Source organism: Toxorhynchites rutilus, chromosome 2 (genome assembly GCF_029784135.1).
Source record: "Toxorhynchites rutilus septentrionalis strain SRP chromosome 2, ASM2978413v1, whole genome shotgun sequence".
NCBI classification, from domain to species: Eukaryota; Metazoa; Arthropoda; class Insecta; order Diptera; family Culicidae; genus Toxorhynchites; species Toxorhynchites rutilus.
The window spans coordinates 145,955,639-145,966,138 of NC_073745.1; the positions used below are offsets into that span (position 1 = coordinate 145,955,639).

The 10,500-nt window shown below is 41.4% G+C and overlaps 1 protein-coding gene across 3 annotated transcripts; it reads left to right on the forward strand.

The window, feature by feature from the left end:
• Positions 1 to 4,841: 4,841 nt before the first annotated feature.
• LOC129771173 (uncharacterized) lies at positions 4,842 to 6,948 on the forward strand. Of its 3 annotated transcripts, none has more exons than XR_008742298.1 (4): positions 4,842 to 5,782; positions 5,837 to 5,962; positions 6,030 to 6,763; positions 6,822 to 6,948. XR_008742298.1 is itself a non-coding variant. In XM_055774585.1 (4 exons), the coding sequence occupies exons 1-3, from the start codon at positions 5,669 to 5,671 to the stop codon at positions 6,753 to 6,755; spliced, it is 591 nt and encodes a 196-aa protein (XP_055630560.1). In that variant the 5' UTR covers positions 4,857 to 5,668; the 3' UTR covers positions 6,756 to 6,763; positions 6,822 to 6,948. The 3 variants fall into 3 exon arrangements, 2 of the variants coding, with proteins under 2 accessions (XP_055630560.1, XP_055630561.1); XM_055774585.1 differs by having other exon boundaries at positions 4,857 to 5,782; positions 5,837 to 6,241; positions 6,684 to 6,763; XM_055774586.1 differs by having other exon boundaries at positions 4,857 to 5,782; positions 5,837 to 6,241; positions 6,696 to 6,763.
• The last annotated feature ends 3,552 nt before the right edge of the window (positions 6,949 to 10,500 follow it).

Consider the following 10,500-nt stretch of genomic DNA (forward strand, 5'->3'; position numbering starts at 1 on the left):
ATGAGTCAATTCAGTTTGACGATGACCACATATGACCCCGAAAATGTTACTAAACAATTCTGCGAAGGGAGACTCTATTTTCGCCTTCGAAAATTTGATTGGTGCAGGCCAATCAAATTTTCGAAAATTAAGCAGGGAATGATGTAGCACGGTACTGATTTCGACTTTTGGAAGCCCCTCGTTTCGTTATTTTGAATTTCAGATCCAACACAATCTCTCCTGTGTGGATCTGGGATTATCTCTGCTTTCTATGTATTGGATGTTTGGCAACGCGAGTGCCGCTCCCGATTTTAGATTTGAGCAACTAGCCATAATGGGTGCTGGATGTGACTGGGCGGCTGTTTTAGCCAAGACACCCACATACCAACACTCCGAAAGACTCATGCTTTCTTTTTTTTGCTATTTTTTCATTTGGATATTTCCCCCAAATAGCAGAGTCTTTCGGCGGGGTTTTTCTTGTTCTTCAAATTTCAAAACCCGGCGAGCGCTTCGACTTGAACTCTGCTCGGGAGGTTAAAGGGTATCGCCCGCGAATGCTTGAATGCGCGACCAATGAAAGCGCAGGGGAATTTCGGTGTGAATACGGAATAGTTAACATCGTTAACTATTACGTAATTCCGGTTCCAATGAATGTCTCGCTGATCTGAGGATCTTGAGATATGCTTGCCCATTCCGACTTCGACCGTGGAATAGGCAGGGCGGACCAGTTTTTTTTGCATCGCGAGTGGACGGTAAAAAGGTACCGTAGGTGAAAGGCTACACGTGCTAGTCAGTAGACTAAAGTTTTTTTTGGTTTTTTTTCTGTTTTTTTTTTGTCTCTTTGTTTCATGTTTAGTTAGTTTAAAATAAGTTTTTCCGAGAAATCGAAAAGTGTAATTCTTCGCTTGTGTTCCCGTTTAGCCAAATCAAAGGTAAGCTTAGAGCTCCAAGACATGTGGCTGATGCTAAAATTAATTGTGGCATATGTGTGGTGTTTTAATCTTTGTTGTGTGTAGGAAGGAGCCGTATCCTGACCCCATGATCGAAGATTGAATTTTCACCACTACATCAGTCAAACCAGGTGGCCGCGCGAAGCGCGAATCGTCACTCGAATCAAGGGAAGGCGCAGCACGGCACCACTACAGACTATTACGTGGACTACGGTCGCAACGAAAAACGTTAAAGTCGGTTCCAAAAAGTTGTAGCGAGTTGACACTGTCGTCAAGACCGGTTTCGATCAGGATAATGACCTCGTAATTACAATCACAAATCGCTACGATGAGGTCATCGATTTTTGTTTTCAGACCGCGTACATTCTGGAAGTACATCCAGACATCATTTATGATGGTGGTCACACGTCTGTTGACACGAGATGGTTCGAAGCGTTGCTCATGTTGACTGGAATAGTTTGGAAATCTGAAGGGGGGAACATCATCAGGCAGGATAGGTTGAAAATTACATCCATACTTGCCTAGACAAGCAAGTCGGAAGACTTCTTCTCTCACATCAGACACAGGGCCGGGGCGACTACGGCTGCATACATGGCTAATGGGCTCGACTGTGCTAAGTGGATAGGAGGCTTCCAAAATGCTTATTTGAGTGCGCCCCGGTGTCCATTTATCGTCTATGTTGTGGCTGAGATGGTCGCTGCCGGCTTGAATGTTTGGTTCACAGCAGATGGCCTCCAAAATTTTTGAGCCGAGTGGTCTTCGAATTCACGAAAAAGAACTCCTTCCGGCCACGACGACGGATCCAAGGCATTCGTCTTCAAAGCCGGATCAAGACCAACTTGGAAAGAGACGAAGCGCAAGTTGTTGGTGTCTGTTCCTTTGGCAACCAATTTCACGATTTCAGGTTCTGTTTCGATTTCCAGGTTTGCTTTAACCATTGCAGAGATTTGATTGTTGAATCCATGCCTTTCGTTTCCTACGTTGTGTTGTCCTTGTTTGCTTTTTTTCAATCACTTCACTTTTCTTTCCAATTCACTTTCAACTTTACTTTCTCCTCTATCATCAATATCCACTTTCTTCACTATCAATAAAAACGTCCTGTCCGATTGAATGTTTTGTGTGAACTGTCTGTCAATTCTTCTTCTTTCTTTGTTTTTAAGAGGCTTTAAACTTTGCAGTTCATTCGCCTCTAAAAATGTCTGTCAATTTATTGCAATATGTAAATATAAATCAGCGGCGAAAATGCAGAGTTGCCAGATACGCTGGTGTTTAATCCCTGAAATCAGGCGAAATTATTTTGCTGCAAGGGCATACAAACGCTTTGCATAGTGGGTCATCAACATTCGGATTCTCTGTTATCAGTTTCGCTGTTGCTTTTGTAAGCGAAGTACAGCGCCGATGAAATCGAACACCGCATTTACTTCCATAAACAACAGGATCATCACTGATCATTACTTTGTCGCCACACGCTCAAGAGTGCCCCGCGCGGCAGCAATGGCAAAAGCAGAGACAACAAAAAAACAATACAACGATACACAACACAGCACAAGCAGCTACGGTGGCTATCCTGAGCGATAGCGAGCCGTAGAGCCGAGATTATAATTTGATTTAAAAACGCACAATAATTATCAGCATGCGATCAATAGGTACTTATCCTGACAATATTTTAAATTCGCCGTCGGTGGAACAAATTTGTTCTAATTCCAGCCGTCTATTTCCCACAAAAAAACACCTTAAATTCAGCACTATAAAGATACACAAACCACAATGTTCGCTGAAACAAAAAAAATAGAATTTTCCACGAAGAGAAATAAGTAACCCAAGGTTCTGTTCCTTCCATTACCCACATAATTCCACGCATCAGGATACAGGCAGCTACCAATGCCATCAGCCGATGGGCTGCCGGAAGAGGATTTAGACTTCCAGTGCAGAAGAGCGGACATATAGTGATATGCAGGACTGCAGGGTCTGACTATACAAAAACTACATCCTTCGCCGAAAAACGCTAATGATCCTTAGAGTGTTGGTTGACAACAAACTTAGCTTCCTCCGTTAAGGAGAGCTTTGTCAACCGGTTGAATCTGTTGAAAAGCAGCCGCCTCATCTATGGCTTCGAACTGACGTGTTTGGCTGGAGACAAACTCCCAAACTCTCTGGCACCGATCTACAACAAGGCACTACGGACTGTCTCCGGCAACCTACCGTCAACACCAGCTACCTTTGTCTGCACTGAAATTGGAGAACCTCCTTTCGACCTCATCATCGGCTCAGCGATCGTATCCAGGACTGCCAGATTCTCATAGAAAACTAGCGGTAGGGAGAAGATCCACCTAACTGCTCTTACAAAACGATCTTGCAACGGCTCAAAAGGATCATCAGGAGTTGGATTTGGGGTAAGCGATGGTAGTAACAATCTGATTTTCAGCAAGAAACTCGCTGCTAGGTCTTGTCAGCCGAGGTGGTTTGCATCTTCGAGACAACCACAATTTCATCTTCCAAGCCGCTGTTGATTGAACGACGATTCAACGCTTTTCTGCTACTTAGAAGTGCCGAACTATTCTTCAGGATCTAACGTCTGAAGTTCAGACTCTGAGCAATGGATCAGCCTAGAAGATCCTTGTTCCTTCCCATCCACGATAAAGGGGGAATAACACCATTTTGGTATCTTTAGCGGCACCTGGAGCCATGGCCCGAGGACATCATTGCCTTCTAGTCCAGCAATCTATTTTGTCAAAATTTTCTAAAATGTTTTTATATGTGTTTAATTTTCTTGTCATTTGAAGTTCAACTTTGATGTAACCATTTTAAGTGAAATGATTTATTTCTAACCAAGCCTGTCCACTGTCATCGATACGTAGGCGAACCAGTCAGGAGTCTGAAAACCTCTCAAATAGAGAATGAAAAAAATAAGATGGTCAGAGCTAGTAAAACGTTGGTTGGTATTTGACAGAATAACGAGTTGCACTGCCTATGCACGTGAATTACGAGGAAGTGGGATCGGTCGCAATGAATTTGGGAAACAATTGTGAAATGGCATAGTTCCTACGATAAATCATTATTATTAGTTTTTCATGTTTGCACGAACATCGAACATCGCAAGTAGATTCCACTTTTCATAAATATTTACAATTTCGCAAAGTATCGAAATTTCTTCAATTCCTAAAAAATCAAATCCCCATTTTGTTGATTTCTACACGGCAATTTTCTAAATTTGGAGCGGTATTATAATAAAAATGCATTAAAAATATTTTAAAGACAAAAGAGAGATAAAAGTTTTTGATATGAAATTGAATTTTTGAAAGAGATATTTCAACAGTGTATTTAAAATGTAATTTTTTTCAACAACTTTGCGGTACATCATATTTTAATCAGATATCTGGATTTCAAGTTTGATCACATAATGATGAAAATTTAGAACAGTAGTTCAATCGTTTTACTTTCGAAAGATGATGTTATATGGTATGTTACGATAGCGTTCTCAGGTGGGATTTCAATGCTAATCTTTTTTGTTTGAGAAACTATAAATGATTGTGATAAGTTGAACAACTTGGTCAACCTTCCAAATGTTTTCAATATGTGAATCCTCCTCTAGTCTTAACCGTTCGATATCGATAGAGATAAGAACGTTACGATGGCTTGCCGATACAAAAAAAAAGTTGTATGTATGTATGCATTAAGTTGAACTTTTGTATGCAACAGTGGTTAGCCGAATATGTATTTGTGTTTTTTTTTCGATAATAAAATTATGTTATAATTTTGATGATCGATTGAAGAAAACTTGTTTCATGTATCATCTTTATTATATTCAACAACAATTATTTCGCTAATACGATCACAATAGAACATGTTTCAGACAACTAAAAACACTCGTGTATACTGGCATATGTATATAGTACGGATACGGGTTAACACAGATTCTTATCGAGACACTTTCGTCCAATCACAAACTATTGACTCATTTCTTTACATAACTCAAAAAGCTGGAACTGATGTGTTTTGAGATGCAAACTATGCGCTTCCAGCGAGTCAAGCTCCAGCAGACAAATATTACACCCATACGCGGTTCGTTTCTTCTTGTGAATCTTTGTATGGGCACGTAGATTCGAAAGATGGGTAAACGCTTTCGGACAGGTGTCACACTTGAACGGGCGTTCACCTGAAACAAAAACGTTTTGAAGTTACCCGAGGTGTCCTTGCGGGCGTCGATCAATCACAGTTGAAAATCTTCTCCACATCGATCTGGTGTTCCAGCAAGTGGGATTTGAGCTGATCCGCCATTTCGAACGTATTGCTGCACTTGTCACACTTGAAGAACCCATTGGTTTTGGTGAGCAGTTTCATGTGTACCTGAAAAATGTTAAGTGTCGTATGTATTGGATTCATTTGTTCTCTTAAAAAACAAGGTTGGTCGCAAACCTGGGAAAGTAACTGTACGCCCTATGTATTTCTGTTCAATGTAGTCCTACGTTTGAAAACAGTTTGAACAATATTTCGATGAGAATTCACTTACAATTTCTGGGAGAAAGTTATTCTCGAGCTGCGTGAAAAATCATATCGCGAAACACAACAATAAAACAAGACACAACGTCAGAATGAAAATCGATGCAAAAGTAGGCCGGGATCCTTTTTCCGAATTTTAACTTCCAATCGAAGCAAGCATTTTGTTGATGCGACGATTTTGCTCACTGAGGATTATAGTTACATGAGAGAAGCAACTATAATTCTCACCAGAAGCCAAAATGGAGCGAGGACCAGTTACTTCACGAATTCCGTCAATATCAAAGATTCCCATATGCTCTTGCGCCAATCAGGAGACTGGAGTTAGGATGGATAAGGATCGTTCTTCGAAGAAGGTGAGGAAAATCATTTCAGAAAGTGTAGCTGTTCTAACAAATATTTTTTTCTAGGGTGTTGGAAATGTAGGCGATCAACAAATGGAGAAAAAACATCAAATATGGTTTTTCAACTACAGTGGATGGTGGATGTGGATTGAAGAAGAAACATCGCCGCAGCTTGTCCCAAGTGATATCAAGGTATCGTATGCGAACTTCATTGATTCTAATATAGAGAGGATCGAGGATATAACTCCTCCGGAGTTAGTTCCCAGTGACGCGCATCTGGAGGATGATGACGAAGATGTATTTGACTGGGAACCAGGAAATATTTCGGAGAAGCTGAAGATAAAAGCTGAAAGAAATCTCTTGAAAATAAAGGCAGAGAACGAGAAACTTCGGCAAGAGAACCAGCGATTGAAGGCTAAAAAAGGCTTAAGCCTAATAAACCAATTATGTTTCCGATTCATGCTATTCATGGTGGGTGAGGTGGCGGAATCGGTTTTTAACTCATTTTAAATCAATTGTATCAACTAAATGAGGTGGTGAATGTTTGTTTTATGTATTTTTTGTTTGTTTTTTGTTGTTGTTGCGAGTTGTTGTTTGATCCTGTTTTTGTAATATCATTCCACGTTGCAAATTGTACTTTAGCTTTTGTCATGAGTTTAGTTGATATTTTAAATATTTTATTGTTTTCAATTTTATTGTTATGCTATTTATTTACTATTGGGTTTTCGTTGCAATTTCTGTTGTTGTGTTTAATGTTATATTTTCATGTCAGACTTTTTCTGCTTTTTCAATTGTTTGTTAGGTTGTTATATTTAGTTTAGATCGTAAATCACATACAATTCATTTATAGAACTTCTTCGTTGAAGATTTAATTATTGTTTTATTTTTATTTTTTTGCATGAAATGTTTTGAGTTCCTGTTCAAGCAAGTTGACGTCTGCAAAACAGCGAATCCTGAGGAGCGTAGAATGAAGCAACACAATTGATATTTGATGTAAGTATTCATTTCATGTATACTATTTGCAAAATTGTAACAAAACTATTTCTTATAGATGCAAGACTACAAAAAGGGACGTATGGACATGGACAAACCTGGATGGTATATTTTTTTTTCAAGATGTATTCTATGCTGCTTCGATATTTGTTGAATGGAATAAATTTAGTTGATTACAAATAAAATGTTTTAAAATATACATGGACAGTGTTTTTCTTTGAACGTGTACAGTACAGCATAATCCACCTCCTATTTTTTTCTGAATTTGCTGAGAGTAGGAGTAAGACATCGTGTTCCCGTGGTCGGGGGGTTAGCCTCAAATAAATCTCGCCGGTGGTTTGTGTTCGTCTCCAGTTCGTCAAAGAAATTTCTTCAGATTTGCACTGTGATCACGCGTATTCCAGAGCTTGCCACTTAGAATACATTCAAGGCGTGTTATTTGGCATAAGGAATCTCAACAAAGTACTACATAAATATGGCAAATAGTACTACGTTGAGACGGTAAAAGTTCCTCTGAGAACCATGCCATTCAAGAAGAGGTGTACCACACATTTATTGAGTTTTTAAGTGATTTTTTTCTATCGTTCTTGAGTGTAGAGGGTAAGAAATAAGGAGAAGGGAGTAGCGTGTAAAGAGTAGAGTAGAAAGTTAAGAGTAGAGAATAGAGAATAGGATTTAGAGAGTTCAAAGTCAGGAACATTTTCTAGTACCGCGGCTAAGTTCAATGTTTGACCAGGAAGCTGTCCGAAATGCATTCCTAGCAGATATACATGGTACCCGAACCTGCTCATACAATTTACGAGCGCCAGTCTTGGACTCTAGACTATGCTTCAACGTTCTGATTAGTTGCTTGCTTGCTCGGTCCAATTAAGCTGACGTTTGTAAGTTCACCTACGACTTTTCGTTTGAGCCACTCGGGCTAAGTTGTTCCGCTCACGGAATCGTAAGAATCACATCACACATGGTAGTTTTGGCGATATTCAACTGTTTTACGATTGTTTTGGTTGGTAAACGACTGGACAAAGTGTGCCATCGGTACTTTAGCTTCTTGTCCAGTAACTCCTGTCCCTACCTCCTCGCGGTGCCGACTGGGGTACGACTAACCGTGATGAACCCCACCAACCCCGGTGGGATCTTGGTCGTATGCTAACAGGGAAGGGGGCCTATCTGAACGTCTGTTTACTTGGTGATGCGGCTCAAACAGTTTCTGTTCCCCATGTCAAAGACTGCCGATCCTTGTCCTCGTGCCAGCGTGGGACTCTGAACAGAACTGTGCACGGTGGTCCTCGGGCCACACAGGCAGGCATTGTAAGCCATTCATAAAAATGAAGCGCAAAGGAAAATTCACAAAAAATTTGGAACAAGAATGAGGGTGAATATCCGAATTGAAAAACAAGCGGATTGAATAATATAATTCCGTAGTTCCGTTCTGAAACATGTTTGTTTCCTCTCCGATGTGTGCAAAAAGTTCTTGCTTATGACCGTCGTTATTGGAAATGATCGCCTGTTTATCTTTGGCTTCGTAAGAATACTTCAGCCTATCACGAGACTTGAAAACTGCGCCAATGTTATCGCACTCGTCGCTACCGCTTCGTTAAACAGTCAGTCATTGAACTTGGTCATCGTCATGGAATGACTCAACTGCCGGTTTCCGCGGATGCCTTTTGGCCGAGACATGCTGTTGTAGTTGTTTTGTGCCATAGAATTGATATTTTTCGATGAATCGAGCAAAAACTGATTCGAAGCTCAACAGGCAATTTAATCGAATCGAGAGAATCGACAGAACGTCAGTATATTTCAGCACCCAGTTTTGGTGGGTAGGGTAGAATAGAACAAAGCCGATTTTCTTGGCAACAACCACTAATCGATAACCATCAACCTCGGATTTTTTTTCTGGAGTCTATCAATCCTAAATCCTATCAATCCTATCTATCAAAGAACCAATTCTCTACGGGCTTTTGGCACACAGTAAACACGCTGAATGGAAGGAAAAGGCCACACAACCTCATTCTTCAAGTGGACAGTATAATCCTCAGCGATCTGGCAGACAGTTCGAACACGCTCGGGGATTTCATTTGTCGACAGGGAGCGAATACCACTTCGGCCAGCAACTTAGTGGTCTCGGTGCCCAATAATCCTTTCGGACAGTACTTCACCATCGAGGATCTTTCCGTCGCCCTACGTTCTCCCAAAGGTGAGTCAACAGGCCCTAACAGTACCGGTTATAAGATGCTGAAACAGCTATCTCTACTCGGACAGAACGTCATTCTCAGCATCTACGATCTTTTGGGCACACACGAATTCCCCGAATCCGCAAACATCGCACCCCCTCCCCCCCACATTCGTCGCCACTGCTCATACCTAAGGTCAGCCGAAGCTCCAACAATGTGAAAGGTTACTGCCCAATTTCGTTGGCCTCGTGCTCATTCAAGATACTGGAACCTTTCTGTCCGAAAACAGAAAATCGGACTATCGCCGCACGCCGAACCTTTGAGGTCAAAATTGGTAACATCAGCCCCCGAATTTTCCACGAAGAGAAAAGAGTAACCCAAGGTTCTGTTCCTTCCATTACCCACATAATTCCACGCATCAGGATACAGGCAGCTACCAATGCCATCAGGCGATGGGCTGCCGGAAGAGGATTTAGACTTCCAGTGCAGAAGAGCGGACATATAGTGATATGCAGGACTCCAGGGTCTGACTATACAAAAACTACATCCTTCGCCGAAAAACGCTAATGATCCTTGGAGTGTTGGTTGACAACAACCTTAGCTTCCTCCGTTAAGGAGAGCTTTGTCAACCGGTTGAATCTGTTGAAAAGCAGCCGCCTCATCTATGGCTTCGAACTGACGTGTTTGACTGGAGACAAACTCCCAAACACTCTGGCACCGATCTACAACAAGGCACTACGGATTGTCGCCGGCATCCTACCGTCAACACCAGCTACCTCTGTCTGCACTGAAATTGGAGAACCTCCTTTCGACCTCATCATCGGTACAGCGATCGTATCCAGGACTGCCAGATTCTCGTCGAAAACCAGCGGTAGGGAGAAGATCCACCTAACTGCTCTTACAAAACGATCTTGCAACGGCTCAAAAGGATCATCAGGAGTTGGATTTGGGGTAAGCGATGGTAGTAACAATCTGATTTTCAGCAAGAAACTCGCTGCTAGGTCTTGTCAGCCGAGGTGGTTTGCATCTTCGAGGCAACCACAATTTCATCTTACAAGCCCCTGTCGATTGAACGACGATTCACCGCTTTTCTGCTACTTAAAAGTGCCGAACTATTCTTCAGGATCTAACGTATGAAGTTCAGACTCTGATCAATGGATCAGCCTAGAAGATCCTTGTTCCTTCCCATCCACGATAAAAGGGGAATAACACCATTTTGGTATCTTTAGCAGCACGGCTCCCTCTCCACTAGCCTGGAGCCATGGCCCGAGGACATCATTGCCTTCTAGTCCAGCAATCTATTTTGTTAAAAGTTTCTAAAATGTTTTTATATGTGTTTAATTTTCTTGTCATTTGAAGTTCAACTTTGATGTAACCATTTTAAGTGAAATGATTTATTTCTAACCAAGCCTGTCCACTGTCATCGATACGTAGGCGAACCAGTCAGGAGTCTGAAAGCCTCTCAAATATAGAATGAAAAAAATAAGATGGTCAGAGCTAGTAAAACGTTGGTTGGTATTTGACAGAATAACGAGTTGCACTGCCTATGCACGTGAATTACGAGGA

Bases quoted from the DNA above. Each gene is read 5' to 3' on its own strand.
- LOC129771173 (XM_055774585.1), top strand. From the start codon at position 5,669: ATGGAGCGAGGACCAGTTACTTCACGAATTCCGTCAATATCAAAGATT. The intron at 5,783-5,836 runs GTGAGGAAAATC...ATTTTTTTCTAG, and splicing joins AGGATCGTTCTTCGAAGAAG to GGTGTTGGAAATGTAGGCGA. The intron at 6,242-6,683 runs GTGGGTGAGGTG...AAATGTTTTGAG, and splicing joins TCCGATTCATGCTATTCATG to TTCCTGTTCAAGCAAGTTGA.